A 22,360-nucleotide genomic window follows, 5' to 3' on the forward strand; every position below is an offset into this window, starting at 1 on the left:
GAGTTGAATCACGTGACCTGAGTGCCAACGTGCTGTCACTGTATCTGACAACATCTGTAGTCTGTAACGTTACAGTGAAGTTAGTAAAACGATGTTGTCGTTTGATGACCTGATGACAAGTCTGCAAGAGTGTGTGGTCACCGAGGATCGAGCACCTGAACATGTCAGCCAAACTCTCAGGCTCTTTGTTGATAAACTGTCTGAATCGTCCAGGTTGGTACATGTAACCGCAGCATGTTTGAGAACAACATGGTGTGATAGCGACTGAATTATTGTGCTTGCATGAACAGGAGTAGTGTGAAAAGATGTAAGGAGCGCTGTCTAGAGGAGGCTGTCCAGCTGCTGAGACACGTTTCAGAGACACAGCTTCGTGCTTTAGAGGAGAGCCACCTCCTGCTTCTCGTCAGACTCCTCATCTCCACGCAGCTGCAGATGGTCAACATCTCCACAGCCTGTCGTAAAGTGGACCAGGTGAACCATACAGTATGTCTGTCCACTGTACGATGCTTAAAACACAACGGAATCTCATTGAAACATGTTTGACTTGACAGATGTTGCAACATTTGGCAAAGGTGGACCACCCATTGGTCTTTAGAGAAACCCGTCACTGTTTGCACTCCATCGTCCATACTGACCAGGTACAGAGCTCTCTCCTCACTTGTGTTTGTCATATATTTCTGTAACTGCACTGCAGATCACTTTTACCGTGTCTTCTTTTCAGATACTGTCTTTTGAGGACCTGCAGAGAGGTTGGTGCTGGATAAAGATGATGTGTTATTACAGTGTTTATATTTTATTTTATCAACTGATTCTTCTTGTAAAAAAACTTTTTTTAGCCTGTATGTTCCTGGAGGACAGCACTGCTGGTCGTGAGGTGTGGCGAGAATCATTCCTGTCCTTGCTGACTAAAGTATCCGAGTTATTCCCTGTTGTATTGCAACAGGAATCCCTGAGAGACGGACCGCTGTGTTACATTGCTGTCAAGGTACATGAAGAGCAGTGTCTTTCATGAATCAGCTTATTGCATTCATCACAGACTTGTTGTGTGATGTTTGTTACCGACCTGAGAACTGTGATCTCTGCAGGTGTGTTTGCAAATATTCCAGCTGTTGTCCAGTGAAGTGGCTCCTCTAGTGTGGGACAAGGAGCACGGGGGCCCAACAGTGCAGCCGATCCTGCAGGCTCTTATGGACATAATACTTGGACAGGTTTTCTTATTAATTTTAATTAATTCAGAGTCACCTATTCAAAAGAGAGACACGTGTTCGGCTGTTGGCTTTGCTTCGTCTTATCGGTCAGTGCGTCCTGTCTTGCAGGTCTGCAACAGGGACACTCGTCTTTTGGCAGGCACTGCTGTGGCCATGCTGATCAACACCGCATCAGAGAGCAGAGCTGGAGAAGCTGCTGCCTGGAGTCTGCTACAGGTCTCCCGCTTAGGTAGGTAACCACCAACACTGCTGGACAAATGGCATGAGCCAGGTATGTACCCATGTGGGTAAAATTAAAATGGATTTAGTGTTTCTTTTATCCAAAAATGCATAAAAGCTATATATACTACAAATTCATTCTACTGTGAATGCCTGGAGGATCCTGACAGGATAGCTGTTATTCCTGTTATTCCTCAGAGCCCTGGCTGCTGACTGTCGGTGCTCTCCAGATACAGTGCAGCCCTACAGGGAAGGACGGAGTGGACAGGCTGGCTGTGAGCAGAGGCCTCCTGACCTGCTGTCGACCTCCCATCTTGCTCAGTTCACACGTGGACGCCACAGAGGTAAATCTAGTTAAAGCTCCTGTCAAAAACATGTTTTACTCACCGCTGTGCTTGCTTTCATTTCCAAATCCATCATTTCCTTCTTTTCAGATGTGTTTACTGCTGAAAGGTTTGTTTCCTCTGGTCTACGCTTTGTGCAAGGAGAAGCTGGATTGTCACTACTTTTCCTTTGAAGGTGAGTGATGTCCAGGTTGTTTATTCATGTGCTGTAGTGGCAATATCACCTGTTCAAATATGACATGTTGTTGCAGTATTAACACTATGGCTGAAGAAAGTTAAAGAATGTCTGGCTGATATCTGGAAGATGACGGGCGTTCGCCTTCTGCCTGATGGCGGCAGCCTGCAGCAAGAGCTCATTCATATTATCTGGACCAATGCAGAAAGCCCAGTGAGTCAAATTAACATCATTATACTATTGCAATTCAAAACCCTGAAAAAACATTTAAGTTAAAGGGGGTTTTACTTTTTATATTTTACGGCCAAAAAATGCAGGATATAGTATGCTGCTTGACATTATTCTGATCTGACCGCATACCGTTACTGAACAATGCAGTTTTAGCTTTATTAACATTAGCATGTTAGCTAACTTACTTACTTACTGCACTTTGGCAGGTGGAAGGTGTGTCAGACTTTGTGCGCAGTGCCTTCAGTCTGCTGCTGGACATCTATGAGATGGACTGTGAGCAGTTTTGTGACACAGAGAAGACTCTTTATTTCACTCTACTTCAGCGAATAATCAAACTTCCTTGGGAAGCCAAAGCCAAATATCATCGTCTTTGTGCCCTACTGCCGTATCTGGGTACTGACATGGTGAGGATGTAACAGTTATTACAGTGTTAATATATATTATAATGTAGTCAGTAGTCATGATGACTTTGATGTTGCTTTAATCAATCAGGTGCTGGAGCAATATGCTGAGATACCCAGTCATCTCCTGAAGTGCTTGGCGACCAATCACCTGTCACCATGTGGATCGGAGCTTTACAAGTGTCTGGTCCAGCAGCAGAGGCGGGAGCTGTGTGAAGGCTCACAAAAGTCTGCCTCACACACTGAGCTGGATCTGGCCAATCAGTGGGCGAGACGTTGGCGGCCCGTCCTTCATGAGGCGCTGACGTCTGATGTGACTCTTCTACAGAACAACAGCTCAACACACTTGTTACCTTGCACCTTTCAAGTCTTCCCCTCCGCCGTGGATCCTCTGCTGGCCTCTCTGGACCCATTCGCCCCGGGTCACCTCCACGCCTGGGCCTGCATCATGAGCTCCTATCGAGCCACGACTGGAGTCTCTCCTTGGGCTCTGCAGGGGAGCTCAACTCTCAAAACCCTCCAGCTGGCTCTCGGATCTGCAGATGACAAAGTCCGTCTTGCTGCTCTCAACCTCCTCTGCTGCAGCCCAAAGACCAAAGACACTCCGACCACGGAGGAGATGTCAATAATGAGGATGTTTATTCCTCAGAACCTGAACTGTGAGTCCTCGCCTTTTCGCCAACATTTTCAGGCCGCAGTGAAGAAGTTTCTGGTTCGTATCAGAGACGGCTGCTTGGCACATGTCAGAGGACAGAAGGGCAAAAAGAAGGGAGACGCCTCCCAATCAGAGCCGGCACAGGACATACTGGAGCAGGGAATAGGTGAGATAACTGACAGCTGCTGTTTTATATTCACAACAATAAACGGTTCTACTGTACAGACAGATTTACATTCATCATGCTGTATTTTGTGGTTTCTTTGAAACTTTATACTATAAATGACTTAAACTCTTAAACTGAAGGTATACATTCCTGTATTCCTTACTAATGCTACTAATGCAATGCTTGAATGTTGAGTTATCGATGGAGATATAATTACTAATAATTATGTCAATAATAGATACCTACACGGAATACCCAACATTTTGTGGTAATACTACAGTGACACACATAGCTTAAACGAGTCCTGCAATCAGCACTTATATATACTTATATATAAGCAAAATGACAACAAACAACTCTCCGAGGAGGCTTAATCACATGTACCCAAACTGAATTTGCACTAAAATGATGAATCATTTAACATGTTAAGGGGAACAGTCTCAAGAATCAGGACACGTATAACAGATAATGCCACTTATTATCTGCCTTTGTTGCATTATTTGTATTTGTAATGTTTGTTTCCAGTAAATCTTTCCTTTATTTTGTCTATTTTCTGGGTTTTTTGTATATCATGTAGGGTTTGTGGAATGGTTGGGTCAACTTCCATACAGCTATCTGGCACCAGGACACAGTTATCAGAGGAAGAAGACTGCGTTGTTGTTGCTGTCTGCGGTGCTGGAGACCTGCACAGACACCTGGAGCCCAGACAAAAAGAAGGGACAACCTCCAGGTCAGTTTGGGAAACCAGTGATTGGAAAATGTAGACCAAAAGTACCCAAACAAATGTATTCTATAAACTACTATATTATGCTAGTATTATGTATATTATATTACATTATTATATATTATTTTTGCTTGGACTTTTAGTGAGCTTCATGCAATCATTTTTGCAGCGAATATGGGCTCTCTTATTAACCGTGCCAGACAAAGAGGACAGTGGGATTTCATCTGCAGGACAAAACAGCTGGTCCTTATCAGCTGTTTAGAAGATTCTACAAATGAGGTAGAGTTGCCTTAACCTGCCTCATAGGTTGGAGATATATTTTTTATATTTTTTTAATATTTTTAGAGAATAGATAAAGGATTTTTTTTTCTGTTACAGATTCGGGAGCTCTCAGCTGGGTTATTGTTGAGATTTTTCCCACCCAGTTTTCCAGGTGATATCGCTGCAGTGCTGCTCACGCGAACCAAAGAGCTTCTGTGCAGTCCTCGGGTTCAGGAGGCTCAGATGGGAGCACTGATGATGAAGGTCCTCCTTCAGAAGTAAGCCTTGCCTCCTACATACGCTTGTTTAGAATTATAAAAGGATTAGCAATGATCAGTTGTTGTTCTACCTGTAGATCACAAGACCGGCCTGAGGACCCCGAGGCCTCCTGCATGGTCAAATTCCTGGTGAAGGAGCTGGAGGAGCACTACCTGACAGCCCAGGCTGACATGATGCTTGCTGCCAGAACCAAGCCTGTACATGGTGAGACTTAAGAACACCAACATTTACCATAAATTATGTTTAGCTTTAGAAAATGTTGTTCGGTTCTTTATGTCCTATCACAAATTATGTTCCAGGTGTGCTAACTGCCCTCCAGAGGTGTTTGCTTGAGACGCCCAGCAGCGTCTATGACACACTTGACCACAGTCTGACCACTGAGGTGCTAGGCCTGCTGGAGAACATCTCTCTGCTGCTGCTGGGGGTTCTGTATGGAGACCAGGAATCTTGTGCCACTGAAAAGGGTAATGGAGCAATCCGCAGAAACATTACTGATTTGGCGATGAAGTACACGACATTTCAGATTCATTCATGACACCACACTGTAAATCGCTCTCTTCGGTCTTAGATGCACCCCCTTCTTTTTGTGATATGGGAAACGCCATCACCTCTCTGATAGCCCAAGAGTCTGGAGGAGGCCAAGGGGATGGAGAGGAGTGTGTCCTGCTATCTGAGGAGCACAGCCTCGTTCTCACCTGCTGCTGGGTCTCCCTCAAGGTAAAACAGAACCTGAAATTACATTTCAGCTTAGCATATTTGGTGCATGTACATTTTTTCTCGGTATTACTTGCTTTCATGTGTTCTTATTAGGAAATAGGCATCTTTTTAGGTTCTCTGGTGGAGACAATTCTCACCGAATCCAAACTCAGCAAGTGCCTTCTAACAAAAGAGGATCTAATGAGAGCATCAAAAGTATTCAAGAATATTCTTCTCAAATGCCGTCACTGGGTACGTTTTATGAATCCATTTTGAGGCGTTAAGTCTGAATCACCTCAACTCTCGTGTTCTTTTCTGAAAAACATATTTCTCTTCACCAGGGGGCAGTAGAGGGATGCTGTGTAGGCTTCACCAAGTTCTGTGCCTCTCTACTGAGCAGCAATGATCCAGAGCTTAGGGATATCCCGGCCCACATGCTGAAACAAGTGAGTGGTGATACGCGTTTTTCATTAATAAATGGAGATGCTGGACTACTGGTTTTAGATGTATTTCCCCTCCTATCGCTTTCTAGGGACTGCAGGTTGTGCAGTCCCCTCGCTCTACATCTGTGACCCGGCGGGCTGCAGGGTTGCCTATGCTCATCCTGTGTGTCGTGTCAGCAGAGGAGGCCAGTAAAGCAAGACCACTGTTAGCCCACAGTATGCAAATCTTACTGGAGACAGCCAAAACCCCTCTACCTGAGAACTGGGACCAAACATTGGACCTGCCACAGGTTTGTAGAAACAGCAACAACAATGAGGATATTGGGCTTCATGACAAACAAAGACAGATGCGGTCACATGATTGTCCTCTCCCTTACAGGTGTGTGCGGTTCACACTCTGCAGGCCCTGGTGAGGGGTTCAGGTCTGGGAGTAGCTGTCCTTCAGTTTGCTCCTGCTGTAGCCATCTTGTCACTCACTCTGCTCAGCTCTCCCTGCTGGGCCATGAGGAATGCTGCTCTGCAACTTTACAGTAAGGCTGGGCACATTTAGAGCTTTACGTTTGGTCTGTATTTGTAATATAAAGCATTGCATTAGGACTAGGTCTTATCGATCGTTTAGTCTATAAAATGGCAGAAAATGATAAAAAACACCCATTGCAATTTCACAAAGCCAAATTAACGTAATCAAATTGCATGTTTTGTCAGACCGACAGTCAAAACCCAAATATTCAGTTATTAGTCATTCAGAGAATCTATTACGATCATAGAAGACAAAGAAATCTAGCAAATACGCACATTTACGTGCTGGAACCAGTGAATTTTTGACATTTTTGCTTAAAAAATTGAAATGATTTCACGATTATCAAATTAGAAAATAATAATAATTGTCTGTCTTTTGACTAATCGATTAATCGACTATTTGGTTCAGCTCTGATTAATACCCCTGATACTACAGTAATTAAAATCTGTTTCCAGGTTCTCTGTGCTCACGAATGCTTGGCCAGAGGCCCAGCAGTGAAGAGGGTGGCATGTCCCCCCTTTCCTTCTTCTTCCACTACCCTGCGCTCCAGCCCTTCCTCCTGGGCGAGCTGAGAGGGGCAGCACAAGACCTCCAGGGTCCACCTAATGAGGCCAAGCTACACCTCCAACCCTCGCTCTACCCAGTCCTCACTCTGTTAGCCCAGCTCCAGCCTGGAGTCCAAGACTCAACAGAGTGATTACTGTTTACTTATCACTTGACAGTTTGGTCAGATTAGCTCTTATGATTCTTAATAGAAGTGGTTTTGATCAAGGCCTAAAGTATGTAAGTTCTTATTCCAACCAAATGCAAGACCTGTGTATTCAGTAAGAGGCTCACCTTCACCAGTGAAGAAGGAGCTAAGCAAAGAAAGTAACGAACAGATTGCTTGACCACTGGTTAAAGGAGTAGTTTGACATTTTGGGAAATGCGCTTTATCGCTTTCTTGCCGAGAGTTGGATAAGAAGACCGATACCACTCTCACGTCTGTACAGTAAATATTTAGGTGGAGCAAGCTGGCAATTAATAAAGACTGGAAACAGCTAGCATGTCTCTGTCCAAAAGTAACAAAATCCACCACGTTAGTGCGGTGAATTGTCATTTTTACACTTCTTACACTACACTACACTAAACAAACACAATAATGTGTTAATTAGTGAGCTTTAGAGTTGGCGGCAGGCAGATTTTGTTACCTTTTGAGAGTGGTATAAATCTTCTCATCTAATTCTACTGAATATTGTTTGACCAAGTGAATGTCTTCTCTGGTTTTCCTCTGCCAGAACGTTGTCAGACTTCCTGCCTCCTTTACTCCAGCTGTCTGCCAGTCCTATTTACAGTGTGAGAGTGATGGCCTCTAAGGCTTTGGTTGCCATGACTCCCCCCTCAGAGTACACGGACATCCTCATCAAACTGTCTGCTCAACTGCCCAGTCCACAGGAGCGCTGCTGTCACAACCGGCTCCACGGACAGCTGCTGCAGATCAAAGCTATCCTGGAGAGAGCCCTCTGCACAGACAGGTGAGACTTAAAGGAGCTGTTTAATCATTCATCAAACACTTTCAGGCTTTGAAATCCCGTTTCTATTCCCAGTGCCCCTTCGGCAGACCTGTGTGAGGTGCTGAGCAGGGTGGAGGCCTCGCTGTGGCTGGTGACTGAAGCCCAACGCTGCCCCCTAGTGAGAGCGGCCTACCTTGGAGTGGCAGACTCACTAAGAAGATTCTGCTGTGAGACCTACCTGTCAAAGCTCAGTGACGCACTCATGCATGACCTCCGAACACCTCAACGGGAGCTTCAGGTGTGTGACACACAAGCTGACGCATTCACATAGAAAAGATTTAGGGGGACATTTTAGCTCTTTATTGATAATATAGATATACATAGATAGACAGAAAACATGGGGAAAGGGTTGATATGCAGCAAAGGAACCAGGGACGTTGCGTTTATATGGTATGTGTCTTAAAGACGCTGAAACCTATTTACTCAATCATAATTTTACTATAAGCAACGGGTCCATACGCAAACACAACATTTTCTGCCAAAGTTTGAACAGTTTAGATTATTTCACATGAGACATTTCTGCCTGTGAGGTTTTTTCTGTGTCAAATATTTCTGTGCACCAATTGTTAATAAAAGTTTATCAAACCACATCATCCACACAGTCCTGATTAAGCAGATTAGCTGAGTTTTACAGCATTAAACTCACGTTAAATAAAACTTGTTTACAGAAATGCTCAAGAAAAAATCCCTAAAATCTAAAGTATTTTTCTACAGCATTGACTATTCATGACTAAAAAAGTAACATCAAATGAATGCAATAGTATTGCAGGGGAACACAAAAGTAGTCTCTCTTCCGGGGCTCCATGTACAAAACTGTTCTAACTTTGACAGAAAATAGTGCATTCATGTAGGACACCATCCCTCATAGTAAGAAGCTTGAGAAGATTGAGAAAATTAGTTTTCAGGACCTATGAACCAAGTTCTCAGGAGCTACCAGGATGCCCCAACAGAAGTCTTTTTTCCTAAAGCTTTATCTATGTCTTCTCTGCAGGTTGGGCTGCCATCCTTCCATCAACAAGCCATCCACTTTCTCTGTGCAAATCTAAATTGGGCACGTCAAATCTGGGACATCTTCTCTGCAGTGAGCCCTGATCTGAGGCTTTCATTGGTTACGTGGGTGGTGGATGGGCGGGGTTCGCAGCAGACCAGTTTCAAAGAGGTGATCCAGAGGGTGTTGCAGGTGAGACGTGATCTGCTCGCTAGATTCAGCATGAAGAAAAAAACCTTTCCAAAAACCTGTCTTACAGCTTTCAGCATAACAACCTTCTTAGAGCACAATGTGAGGAAATTGGGGAAGCAAAGATAGGCTTAAATATAATGTCATCTGCGGCTGAAATCTGGCTGGACAGACAGGGTGTGTCTATAAGCTATTATATTCAGTAATCAAGGAGACTTAAGTACAGTCAGGCTGAGGATATCTGTCCTTTTATTATTATCCTGTTCATGTAGGTCATTAAGATTAACTCTCAGCATGTAACATTATCTAGACCACCTAGTGGTGCCTTCCCATGTACATCCTGTTCAGTGTTTCATTGACTCTTGAAGCCTGATAAGATATGATACTGCATAACTACAGACAAAGACAGGGACTACTGTTAATTTATGTTACAGCACTTGTTTAGGCCTTTTAGTAGAGGACCCTGTTTTCATGTATCTGATTTAGTTTTACTATAGTAATGGTAAATGTAAAGTTGTTGGTATTTTGTTGAGAACCTAATACACTGGCACTGTGCACATTTTAAACAAGGTGCTCGGATTATTTGAAGAATTGAACTAATAAAAACCACTGATGTGGTTGTACTCCTTGTTGTTCATATTTTCAAAAGCGTCATTCTTCACATCTTAAATTTTATTCCATAAATATCAGATTTTTCTTGTTTTTTGTGACTTGCACTGATAAAAAGAAATATATTCTACATCTCTTATATGATGATGTGAGAGCCAGTCGGCGTATAGCTGGTTTTAAAAGCATTTTGATCATTTGACAAGTAGCTCAAAGGACTATACTAATGCTCTCTATCTCCAGTCAAACCTGAGGGAGGTGTTGTTGAGCCACAGGGTGGAGTACCGCAGGACCTACCTCGCAGCCCTGGTAGCAGTGATGGGCGGAGGTGATTCTACTTTGCCCCAACATCTTCCTCAGTCAGCCCCACTAGAGGAGCCGGTTCTACCTGAGTGTCTGGATTTGTTGCTCAGGGACCTGGAGGACCAGCAAGGTGGGCCAGAGTTTCTGTCCCAGGCCCTGTATGCTGCTAGTCTGCTGCTTCCCCACTCGTCAGACTCCAGGTTTTACATGTTTTATTTTACTTATTATTTTTTAAGTATAGAGTCACATACTGGAACACTTCTACCTGCAGCTCTGATTTTCTCCTTTTCTTTGTGCAAATCAGTCTAAAGATATCCATGTTCCAGCGCTGGTGTCGCGTCTTGGAGTGCCACCGGTCTCCAGACGCCCCTGAAGTGCTCAGGATGGCGTGTGCTGAAGCTCTGTGTGTGGCTGCAGTTCCATTAATGAGCCCGAGAGGACGCAGCACTCTGCCTGCCATCATGATCAGGTATGAAGGAAGTCGAGCAGCGTTGTGGATCGAACGATGAACTCTGGTGAACAAGAATGAAAAATGTTGAATCCTTCTGGTTTAGGTTGATCAGCACAGGCCTGTACTTGCTGCAGGACCAAAGCCAGCAGGTGAGGATGAAAACGGCCTGTTTCACCTCCGTGCTGCACCATGCGAGAAGAGGGGGAAGCCAGAAGAGCGTCTACCTCATGCAGGTCAACCAGGCTCTGCTGCTGCTGCTGGACCTGCTGCTGGAGGAATGCTGGGACACTCCCGGCACGTTGGAGGTGCTGCTGTGTAACCTGCCTCAGTCTGACCTCAGATCTGTGCTGAGAGAGGCCTCAGAGACAGGGTACGTTACCTCACTGAATCAATATACTTGTACAAACAGAGCAACCTTGATTGAGTGATTATTGCTCTCTTATTCAGGTGTTCCAGTCTGTATGAGCAAGATGAGGCCAATGTGTTTGCAGAGCCCTCCGTGATGTCTGCGCATGTGCTGCCTCACCTGCTGCAGATGGCTGGTAAATACTCTGAATCTTCGGCTTTGGCACAGAGCCTGAGTGCATGGGCAGAGGAGAGTGCTGCACAGGTGCTAGACAGCCTTGCAGTCTGCAAAGAGCTCAAGCCAGGTACCACATTAGTCTGAGAATAAGAACATGTTTGATAAATTCATATGTGATCTCGACATTATCTGTGTTACAGTGAGATTATGTATTCTCTCTCTAGCTGAGACATTGACCCCGGCCTGGCTGGCTCTCCTCATGGACCCCCGTCTCCACAGCACCCTGTGTGGCCTGCTCACCAGGGCTGCCTTTCTCCTCCGGCTGTTGAAAACATCTGATGATGTACGACACCTCTGTGATCCTTCATCCCTGCACATGAGTTTACAGGAAGTTTGTAGTCTTCTCAGTCAGAACGGTATCCACTTTCCTCCTACTGTGACAGCTGCTGTGGCTGGAGAGCTGCCGCTTTGACGGACTTGGGGGGCCTTTTTCTGTACACTCAATGAGCAAAGCCTTTTGGCCGATGAGGCCCGGGATGAAATTACCTATGGATATTTCGGGAATGCTTATGCCATCTAAATGTGCAGCCTTAGTCTTGAATGAGTATTGCAACTGCTGATGCTGCAGTACACCAGCACTTGGCAGGCTGACAAAGTTATGTAAGAGCTCAGTGGCTTCAGTCAGTTGTATCCATCATCATATTACCAACACAGAGAAGAAACCCACAGGGCATTAGGTGCACATTAGGAGGACAGTGTAGCGAAACAGTTCCAGAGGCCTTTTACACTTTTAAATACATTTATAACATTTTCTGAAGCTTTATTCATTTCTAGAATAAAGCTTTTTACATGCAGAGGTACAGCCAGCAGAATAGTCCCAGTTCAGTCTTTGAAATCATCATCACCCCAAACTATACGCTCATTCTTATTCCTAGAGCAGTGCTCCTGTCCTGTTGTTCTAAGTTGTATGTTTGCCATGTTTCAGCAGCAACAGTAGCAGTGCTCAGACTAATGCGGTGATGTAATGCAACAGCATCTGGAGAAATGGGCTGCTTGGTGCCCAGCAGGGGAATATGGTGTATGTTTTAATGCTCCATTAGAGGCCTTCTGCCTGGATAAGTGTCCATTTTCCAACCACATGAGGGCTGAAGATGATTGACTGGATCTGATAGAGAGCTGGCAGTTGCTTCGCAACGGACCGCACACTAAAGCAGTCTTACATCATCAGATAGCCCACTGCTTTTGTTTGAGATGGGCGGCTCTCAGTATTACACAAACACTGACATGAAAGAGTTTGTACATGCTATGGTTGGCCATGTTAGGCTATTAATTAAATGGACATGGAAGTTTTTCCTTCCTTTCCTTTGGAGGTGTTATTGTCAGGTGATTAAATTCTCAGAATAGAATAAACAATTTAAAAACATCCGACTATAAACCAGCAGAGTCACACGTTTGTTCGTACATAAGGTACCTCTATTTCAGCTAAGGTTTCCATTGTGTGTGTGCATGAAGCATTGTGCTTGTCAGCATCTAGATTATGCAACAGCTATGACATCAAGCTTGTATTATTGATTCATACATAAAGCTTATGCAATGTACTTCCCTACGACCCACGCCAAAATTAACACCTGGTGTGCAGAGCTCTATGAGATTAACGTGCCTCAAAGGAAGCTACAGGTGGTTCTTGTCATGTTCTTGACGCATTCTGCATCAGAACATGACGGAGAACGTGACGCAGTTGTGGAGAAAAACTGCGACATCAACATTTTTGGACAAACCTTGAATCATCTTATCAAGAATTCTCTTAAAGTTTGAATTATGCCACAAAATTAGGACAAAGCTTCATAGCAGAGACCCTTTAGAACACAAGTGGGGGCTTGAACTTCAAGACAAAGGTAAGAAAAACATGTAGTTTGAGCTCTTCACAGCTTGTCAATATGGCTGAAAACAAAGGCATCAAAAGACAGTCATTTTATTTTTTATTCATCTATCAGACTTTGCTTGAACAATGTGTGCAATATTGTGTCTTCTGCCTCGACCTTGAAAACAAAGTTTGAGAAGTGAGTTTAAAAGCAAGGTTGGAAAGTGTGTATAAAACTGGAAAATAGCCATGTGGCTTAATGAAAGCGTGTGCTATCGTTTCTGAGAGAGCGGAGTCTCTCAGTAAGTCTGGGTCCTGATAATTACATGATGAACTATGGCAACAGGGAACAAGGCCAAGTAGGTACAGCCACTCTTACTGGGTGTGTGTACATGCATACAGACGTGTGCACCATTTGGAGCATGAAAGATTGTTTTTCCGCTGTTGTATCACAAGAAGCCTGTGGGTCCTAGCTCTTCAGGTTAAAAATCTGGCAAGAGTCAAATGTTTTTTATTCCACAAATGAAATTACAGTAACAATCTTAAAAAGAAGGGTTTTGTCCGTTTAACTGTGTTTTGATTTTTAAAAAGAACCATTTATACTGAATATAATAAAGTAAACTATTGAGGTTGTTATTCTGCAAAAGTGTTTGTCTTTCATATGATCAGTGCTGCTTGGTTTCATTTTCCAAAGCTTTTGTAAAGCTTGAAATCCCCAGTAGAGTGTATTGCAAACGAAGGCTCTTGTAACTCTTTCCCTACAAGCACTGCTCCCTTGAAGTAGTGGAGACTGTAAATAATGGGGCATATACAACATGAAGCCTGTAATGACAAAGCAAAACAGGTTTTAGCTGTTAGTCTATTATGGTATATTAAGGTGAGCTAACAAGACGTACAGTGCTTTGAGCATATCAAAATAATCTTCAGCTGTGTCCTCAGATTTTAGCAGTTGCTTCCACTGCTGACAAAAAGTCTCCAATCTAATTGTTGAAATATTTCCCAAGTGATTTCACTGAATCAGCCGACATCAACTCAGTTTTAGCTTCCAGTTATGGAAGTCCGTTTCTGAAAAGTTAGTCATGATAAATTAGTCAGATTTATGAGACAGTCCATTCAAAGTGATGAGATAGTAAGTCAGAATTATGATTGTAATTAAATCATATAAATTATCTTCAGCAACTTCACTGAATCTCTCAATTTAGGTAGTTATGGAGGTCAACATCTGCCAAGAAAAAAAACAAACATGAAAAGTTACCAATAATAAACTTAATAAGTCAAACTTTTCACTTTTTATCTCATAATTTTGACTTATCATGAGCATTTTCAGCATGACTAACTATTCATCTAATTTTTGCTTCCTTTTTTGTAGCTTCCATAGATTTTAATTGGCTCAGTCTCAGATGTGTTCACCCTATAATGGTTTGGTGACTTGTGGTTTCACCCAGTGCATGCTGGGAGAGGCTCCTGGCCCCCGTAACCATGAATGAGCAGAGTGTGATGGAAAGTGCAGGACAGATGCTGTGTGTTTGCTCTAGTAATTGCCTGAAAACTGGGTAAGCATCTATTTGAAAAGTGGCTTAGTGAACATTGACTGACTCACGCGCTGGCTGCCCTCTTTACCAGCCGGCCAACAATGACACACACAGGACTTCTCTGCTGTGAGTGCACAGCTCCCCGTGCTCAGGCTAATACTACTGGCAGCTGTCCTTTATCAGCCTCTGTAGAGTCCCCTTCTGACCAAGGCCAGCGGAAAAACAGGCCTCATGGGGTGGAGAGGAAGCCTGGGAAGCAGGAAGACTGGGGTCTGGACAGATGCACTGAACGCACTGATAAGACTCTGCAGTCGGACGGGGATTATAAATGGAAAGTAATGACCCAGTGCATTTTAGAATGAAAATGGAAAGCAGAGCAGCTATTTATAGACGACCACTGAAAATGTAAAAAGCTTGGAAATTGTTGTTGGACAGGGAGAAGGAAAAAGAAAAAGTTTGAGGATGGGTTATAGAAGTGACCATAAAAATCTGTTTTTTGCAGCTTGAACAAAAATGTGGTTTATTCTCACAAGGCTGCATGCCGTGATACACTGCCAGACTATTTTTCAGACGCTTTCCTGTGTGTGTGTGTGTGTGAAGCTGGGGAGGCTTTAGGACCTTGAGGTTTGTACTGCAAAGGGCAGCCCTCCTCCTCCTCTCACTGAAGGCTGTTTATGAAGAAAGCTGAGCTCCTCTGACAAAAACGAGGGCTGGAGCAGTGTGTCTGAAGCACATTCAGCACAGGCTCTTCGTTCCATATTGTATATTGTTTTTAATTAGTTGTTTTTCTTTAGAGAAAAAGCACATCGGCGCACCATGTTGTCGGTGAATTCAGCCCGTCAGCTCCGCAAGATGTTTTTCTCTTTGCACGTTGTTTTCCTGAGCGTGGCCATAGTGGAGAGCAGTGCTTCAAATGGAAATCAGAAAGGTAAAATGATGCATGACTGACTGTATTTTTTTCGTATTGAATTAATAATCTGGTGTAAAAACTGTATGGAGTGCAGCCTGATTTATTTCAAATCTCATGCATTATAATATTTATAATTTTTTTTTTTTCTTGGATTGCACAATCCCTCTTATGTGTTGTGCTCACGTTATGTTGTTATTCTCAGACTGCATGAGGTCCAGTGGTGTGGAGTACAGAGGGGAACGACAGAGCTCCTCCTCAGGTCTGACCTGTCTAAACTGGACCAACACTTCCAGAGACTATGATGTTAACGTCCATCCTGATTCACAGACAGGTAAACATCTTCCACCCATGTGTCTTTTAATGCAGAGTGATTCCTCTGCTGTCTTTTGACTGTTGGAGTCATGCTGAAGACGGGAGACTTAATTTAAAATGTCACTGAACAAACAACTCTAACATCTTTGTTGAGATGTTGATAACAGTGTAATAATACAGCTTCCATGCAGAGCAATGAACCCAGGGATGATATTCACAGCCCACACTTCAGCTGCTGCGCCACTGATTTGCCTGTGTATGTTGTTAAATGGCTTCTTTCACACAGTAGCTGCAGTTTCCTTCCTTTGTGCTCATGGCGGGCCTGTTCATTGCAGTGTGATGAAGTATTGTTAATGATTCATGAATCCAGTGGTTTACCCACACAGCAGGACAGACAGACAGAGACAGGCCTGTATTCCCCATGAGGCATCAGTAACAGACGTGTGCTGTTTTTATCGTTCCTCCTGTAGGTGTGGGAGATCACAATTACTGCCGAAACCCAGACTCCTCTGAGAGGCCTTGGTGCTACATTGCTGGCCCAGATGGGACGGTCCAGAGACAATTCTGTGCAATTGACACATGCAGAGGTAGGTAAAACACAGTACACAACAATAATCATTAAGAGCTGTGTGGATAGTGTAGTTGGCATTGGCACAAAGAGATTGGACATCCCGAACAACAGCTGCAAATGTCCAATCTGTCAAATAAATTGCATACTCCAGATTAATAATAACAAAACAACTTTCCTCTCAGAATACAGAATGTTCTCTCGATGCTGCCCGCAATTACTCTCTCTTCCCTACAAAGCTCTCATTATTTTAAAAAGTGGGCTATGCAAGGGAAAAATAATGAGGTGAAATGTTTTAGCTATGCAAATGTTCTAATTAGTCAACACAATAAAAGATAGCTTGATGAGAGAGGATGCAGCCAAATCTTATACTTTAATGGGTCAAAAAGTTGTGCAGGTCACTGTTGGGAGATGGATTCCTGACAATTCTCTTTTTCCCATTTAAGAGTATTAGTCTGCAGCAGGTCAGTTGGTCAGGGTGAACCACTGTGAGAAGTCTCGTCTACTTATCACAATAACAAAGCCCTGCAGTCACATGTCAGAAAGTTCAGTTTCAAGAAAGCCGTTGACCACGCCCAAGACTGAGCTCATTGGCAGAGAGGAACAGTCTTCCCTTGGAGACAGCAGCTAATTGGCTGCTTCAATTTATGACTTCATGCCCTTTAACTCCAGTTCATAAACAACAACTCCTATGGAGGACGAAGAGTTAAAGAGCGGATGTTGACATCTGCAGCAGCTGAACCTTCCCGTCTCTTTAAACAGAGTCGAGCATGCAGAGCCTGTTTATGTCGGACACATATGAAAAAAGAAAGTGAAATGAAAAAAGCATGCCAATCCTCCTAATTGATTTACGTTCCAACAACTTCATGAGAGGGAGGTTGTTGTGTCAGTGGTAATGTTAATGGAACAGCAGTAATTGGAAACCACACAGTGTCTTCACATACTATACAATAAAACAACAGAAATAAAACACTAAAAGATAAGGATAAATCAAATAAACCATTATTCGTATAAATATAAAGAATGAACTGTGTGTTAAGGCTTTATAGAGTCCCTTCTTTTTATTGTGTTTGAAAGGGTAAAGAGGTAAAAATTAAACAAAACAATCAAAATCAATTGTGATCAAAGTGTTTATGGACAAAATAACCGGACATACACAACCACAACAAGCAAATTCAACAACAAATAAAGTTACTTCATGACATTGATGCAAAAAAATAAAGCAGCCATAAAGTACTTCTGCTCATTGATGATGGTCAAATACACCCTAAGATATTAAAGGAAGAGACACCACGGTACAAATGATGTCACAAAATCTCTGATGATGTACTAATTAACACATTTATATTGGCCTACATTATATTCTTCATTTCACCCAACTGTGTGTGGTTAAACTTTCTAGTGGTGGTTACAGGTGTGGAGAGAGCTTTTGGTGGCTGAATGAGGTTGACCAGAGAAACGGAAAATTGTCACTCTAGTCACTGTTCTTGAAAAAAATTATCTTGTGTACATATTTTACTTTGACATGATTTAGCTTCCATTGACAGTACAACTTAGAGCATCTCCAATTAAAAGTCATCTAACACTTTTGTTTAACACTGACGTTGTTTATTGTTTCTTTAGAACCAGGCTCAACTGTGCCAGCGGAGGCCGAATCCTTCAACCCGTCAGGAACCGCTCCCTCCACAGAGAGCTTTCAGCTGGCCAAGTCAGGAGCTTCTCAGGGGGAAGTGGCTGCTGTGCAGCCGGTGATGGGGATCAGCCAGCGAGTGCGCACGGGACCCAAAAAGAAAAAAGACCTTGGCCCGCTCGGTATGTTGGGGTTGTTGTTACTCTGAAAACGTGTGCTGTTGGTGGCACACACTGACCTGCAGTTTGAATTTGTGATGTGTTTGTATGTTGACTTCTTAACCTTTTATGTTCTCCTTTTGTATTTCAGGCTACGTCCTCGGCATCCTCATGATGGCGATTATAATCATCCTCGGAGTTGGCATCACATTGGGCTACTTCTATAAGAGGTCAGTATCTAAATTACAGCAAGGTCATCAAACATTGTTTCAGTATTAGAGGAATTTTATGAAAGAGGACCCAATGTAGAGCACTTACTTATTTTTCTCTCTTTGAAGAAGCATTTGACTTGTTTCCAGGAGATCATTATTACATTGCATCTGCTGTAAGTGTGACCTAAGGCCTAAATGTGATGCTTCAGAGCTTTATTTCATCTTCCTGTTTCCACTGGCACACCTCATGTTGTTGATAACTTTAAGATGCACAGGAGAGAAATGCCAGCATGCTTAGTTAAACACACCTGACAGCATGCGTGTCAATGGTCTCTTGGGTTTAGGGCATCAGCTGTTGTTCACATTCCCCAACGATGTTCTCTGTTGTTCCACTTTGATGTAACGCTGCCATTTTATTGCCTTTATCACGGCAACCACAACAGAACATGAGGAGGTACACGGCAGGAAATGAAATGCCTGTAGTCTATTTTAAGCATTCGCATTTTGTATTCTTGAAAGAGAGGAGGCGTCGGATTGGATAGAGAAACACATCTGCTGCAGTTATGTAAAATGCAAAATGACGGCCCCGATGTCGTGAAAGAGGAGACTCTGATTCCCTTTGGCACAGCACAAAATGCCCTTACAAATCTGTCTTTGGCTCTCAAATCTGATTAGCAGTGCCCCTGTCTTTGTTTTCTATTTTAGGAGGTGATTATTAGGAGCAGCATATTATGTCAGAGGCTTTATACCTGCCCTCAGTGTACAATGACATCACCCACAGTAATGGGATAGTTGTGTGGCAGGCATGCCCATAGTTTTTGCAAGTCAACTGCCCCTTCACTGGCCCTGGAGAGGCTGTAGACTCCAACAGTATAAATTAAGTCGACTCTTTTCACTCTAGGCTAGAGGTTCATACTATACCCTCACTGGGAACTGTCTTTCCAACAACCAGCAGGAGTAGGTAGTGTACTGACAAGGACACTGATCCCTTGCAGGCTACCCACACACGAGCACTGCAAATAGCACCCTGAAAAGCCTGACGCTCTGCCGTGATTGGCAAGTGTTTTGACTCTATGCAACGTGGATGCCCCCAAGAATGCACCGCTTATATCAGATTGTCAGATTGATATCTGACCGTGAAATATGTATAAATCACAAAGGCTGGAAACAAACAACACACAACATTTTAATTAGTGAGCTTTCAGAGGTGCTGATAGGTTAGATACAGGTAGATTAGATTACCTTTGGACAGAGCCAGGCAAGCTGTTTCCCCCTGTTTCCATTCTTTGTGCTAAGCTAAGCTAAGCTAACTAGCTGCTGGCTCTTGCTTGTTAAATGTTGAAAACCCCCAGATATGCTTTAAACTACAATGAACCATACGTAAGTGTAAAGAATAGGTGGTGATGTATAGTGTTTCTGTGCAGAGCTGCACAATATGCTGCACTGAAGCAGACAGGATGGAAGTGTTTTGATGCATGAGTACATTGCCCTGTTTTGGCTCCAGATCAGTAGAAAGCAGCCTCATGCTGCTTCCCATCACTGTGTTGCCTCTGAGTAGATAAACTCCTCGCCAGCTCGTCAGTTCTCTGTTCCGTTTCACCATCTGTCCCTTGTGTTTGCTGCACTTGTTATAACAGGCTCTGTTATCTACATACAGTATGTTATCTGAAGCTCCTTATCATGAATATTTAGCTTGGGTGGCCCTCCAAAAATAGTGCTGTACATAGTATCAGCTACAAGACTACTTCAGTCATCACTATAACAGCTATTTTTACTATAACAACAGCAAAATAAGACTTGACACTGATTTCTAATTTGCATGATAGCTTTGATCTTTAGCTCGGAGGAATAATTAAAGCGGCTATAATCAAAATTATTTTACTAACATTGGATCACACTTGGATGACTACTTGTATGTGAGGAGTCGCTCGTATTGATGAACACTTATCACCAGATTCTGCAGTTCCTCTCAGCTTTACAGAGCGTTTCAGCTTTCAGCTCATTGTTTTGATTTTCTACAACTCTACTGTTTTAGTTCACTCTCATTGCTCTCATAACATAATTTTCGTCCACAACAGGCAGCTGTTTTCAGCGGAAAGTCTCTGATAAGCCCTCTGTGTGCTACCTGCCAGCTCCAAACAGCAGACAGACACAGTTAGCGACTAGCTGGTGAACATAGTGGAGTGTTTAGCAGCTAAAGAGCCAGACATTTCCCTCAGGAGTTGGTGGAGACCAAAATAGAGTTCTCCAAATGAATGATAATGTTGCTTTGTAACTGCTATATGTGTTATTAGCTATGTTATTAGTTTATTGCTGGTTAAAACTTTTGCTGTAGCAGCATAATGAATCTCTGTTCTGTTTTTGTGTTTAGGGGTCAGGACTTAAAGAAGCAGCATGAGCAGCGGGTGTATGAGCGCGAGATGCAGAGGATCACCCTGCCCCTGTCAGCTTTCTCCAACCCCACCTGTGAGCTGGTAGATGAGAACACCATCGTAATCACAGCAGAGCATGAGACGACCCCCGTCCAGGAGGGCGTGGAGGGCGGGGACCCCCTCATGGGCCTGCAAGCCGGTACCCCCGGAGCCTGAGTGGGCGTGTTGTCCTCAAACAGGACTGTGATACGTTTTTGTGGACCAAAACACTCCCGTCTTCATTTTCTCCCCTCTGCCTCCCTGAGTAACCTCTGTTTTAAAAGGAGTAGGGGAGCAGTGTTCGAATGTGCTGAATGCTGTGTGCTTTGTGTCCCCTTTCCTTTTGGTTTTATACATCTGAGGCACAAAGCTAAGCTGGCACACAGTCTTAACAACTAGAAACCATTAAGGTGAATCTATTGATAATGGAGATGTCTCATGAGGTCTTTAATATTCATATTTGATACATTTGATAGGCAAGAAAATAAGATCTTGGGCTGCCCCCCTAAAGAACAGTATGAATCTCTAGTCAAATGGATGTTGACTGGTCAGTGTTTATAATGTGTGATGAAACCAATTCTTCATGAAGAGACGGTGTTTTGAATGTGGGAATGTTTATAACCTTTGTTTTTTTTCAGTATGTTTCCATGTGGAGGAGGTGCTCTCCACAGGAGGTGTGTGGTTACATGATGAATATGTGATTGATTTTTTTTTGTATTGACCCGCTGGCTGTGCCGAGGGAGACGCGGCAAGGAAGGTGTATGTATAAAGACTGCTTTGTCTCAGAGACACACTGGTGACACAAATGTGAGTGTCCAAAAATAGTCATCCTTCTCTGAGACAGGAAGATGAGGTAAAACAGGCCCACTAAAGACAAGGGAAATTGCCTTAGCATGATACTTCTGAATGTATTTGTTCATCTTTTCCCGGATGATTATTTTCTCTTTGTACTTGACTGACAGGGCCAAAGCGGTTGCAAAGCATGATGGCGGTCATTGGCAGACATGAAAGAGGACTTGCCCTTTTCTTCCACAGGTTAAGGAGTGACAGGAAACACATAGAGTGCTCTCAGGAAGCACAAGAGACAGTAGTTAGTCCTCAGGACAAAATAGCACTGCCACAACACAGAGCAGATGGCACCAGACAAAGAAAAAGCCTAAAGTCTGTGTCTGCAGAGCAGGAGAGTGAGTGTGTTGAAGTGCTGAAGGAGCCCGATCCCTAAATTAGATTCAGACATTTGAGTTATGCACTTGTTGCTTCAGGGTAGAGACATGAATGGAGTAGAAAAGAAACAGTCTAGAGTTTGGTGTTGTTCATTCAAAAACATTCAAAAACATGAATGCATGCACATGGCTGCCTGCTGTATGTTTGTATCCAGGGGCCATTTCTTTGCATCTTAGAACTACTGATTGATGAAGACATGTAGAAAATACCTGCCTGAAAATAGAAACCATCGTACACAAAAGATTTTTGTTACACATGCTAGTTTGTCTGTTCTCTCCATCACTCCAGATGATTATTGCTGGATCCACATCACTGATAATCTTTGGTTACTGCTGCTCCATTTTAAGTGTCTGTGTGCTGGTTGTAATTATTATTTTCTTCATATAAGCAACGTGTTCAAAATACTGTTGTTGAGCATTTGAATTTAGTACTTGTATTTGTATGAATGCAGATTTTCACTGCTGAGACTGAAATAAAACATCAAACACAGACACTGTGATGTGATGTGTTCTGTGTATTTGAAATGATGTAGCTAGAACAACATACTACAGCAGGAATGTTTGAACTGTGTCTTGTTATTCAAGGTTTGTTCACGGTAGGAACCTTT

General features: G+C 43.2%; 2 protein-coding genes across 2 annotated transcripts; both read left to right on the forward strand.

The window, feature by feature from the left end:
- The first annotated feature begins 112 nt into the window (after positions 1-112).
- LOC139283786 (tRNA (32-2'-O)-methyltransferase regulator THADA) lies at positions 113-11,407 on the forward strand. Its single transcript, XM_070903824.1, has 31 exons — positions 113-213; positions 291-471; positions 552-638; positions 722-749; positions 837-985; positions 1,086-1,208; positions 1,317-1,437; positions 1,626-1,771; positions 1,862-1,946; positions 2,023-2,159; positions 2,384-2,581; positions 2,670-3,399; positions 3,977-4,129; positions 4,293-4,402; positions 4,502-4,662; positions 4,740-4,867; positions 4,963-5,127; positions 5,232-5,380; positions 5,474-5,611; positions 5,701-5,805; positions 5,892-6,092; positions 6,182-6,332; positions 6,778-7,015; positions 7,600-7,836; positions 7,909-8,113; positions 8,867-9,055; positions 9,902-10,149; positions 10,266-10,430; positions 10,486-10,782; positions 10,860-11,062; positions 11,160-11,407. The coding sequence occupies exons 1-31, from the start codon at positions 113-115 to the stop codon at positions 11,405-11,407; spliced, it is 5,577 nt and encodes a 1,858-aa protein (XP_070759925.1).
- Positions 11,408-15,053: 3,646 nt separating this feature from the next.
- Positions 15,054-22,242, forward strand: pik3ip1 (phosphoinositide-3-kinase interacting protein 1). Its single transcript, XM_070904335.1, has 6 exons — positions 15,054-15,256; positions 15,441-15,569; positions 16,021-16,137; positions 17,742-17,930; positions 18,058-18,136; positions 20,490-22,242. Exons 1-6 carry the CDS (start codon positions 15,145-15,147, stop codon positions 20,704-20,706), a joined length of 843 nt encoding a protein of 280 aa, XP_070760436.1. The 5' UTR covers positions 15,054-15,144; the 3' UTR covers positions 20,707-22,242.
- Positions 22,243-22,360: the final 118 nt, after the last annotated feature.

The sequence above is a fragment of the Enoplosus armatus genome, chromosome 4, assembly GCF_043641665.1.
Source record: "Enoplosus armatus isolate fEnoArm2 chromosome 4, fEnoArm2.hap1, whole genome shotgun sequence".
Taxonomy (NCBI): domain Eukaryota; kingdom Metazoa; phylum Chordata; class Actinopteri; order Centrarchiformes; family Enoplosidae; genus Enoplosus; species Enoplosus armatus.

Excerpts from the sequence above, each read along its gene's own strand:
- LOC139283786 (XM_070903824.1), top strand. The coding sequence starts at position 113 with ATGACAAGTCTGCAAGAGTGTGTGGTCACCGAGGATCGAGCACCTGAA. Across the intron at positions 10,150-10,265 it reads AGTCTGCTGCTTCCCCACTC|TCTAAAGATATCCATGTTCC; the intron begins GTCAGACTCCAG and ends TGTGCAAATCAG. Across the intron at positions 11,063-11,159 it reads CTGCAAAGAGCTCAAGCCAG|CTGAGACATTGACCCCGGCC; the intron begins GTACCACATTAG and ends TTCTCTCTCTAG.
- pik3ip1 (XM_070904335.1), top strand. The coding sequence starts at position 15,145 with ATGTTGTCGGTGAATTCAGCCCGTCAGCTCCGCAAGATGTTTTTCTCT. Across the intron at positions 16,138-17,741 it reads TGCAATTGACACATGCAGAG|AACCAGGCTCAACTGTGCCA; the intron begins GTAGGTAAAACA and ends TTGTTTCTTTAG. Across the intron at positions 18,137-20,489 it reads TTGGGCTACTTCTATAAGAG|GGGTCAGGACTTAAAGAAGC; the intron begins GTCAGTATCTAA and ends TTTTGTGTTTAG.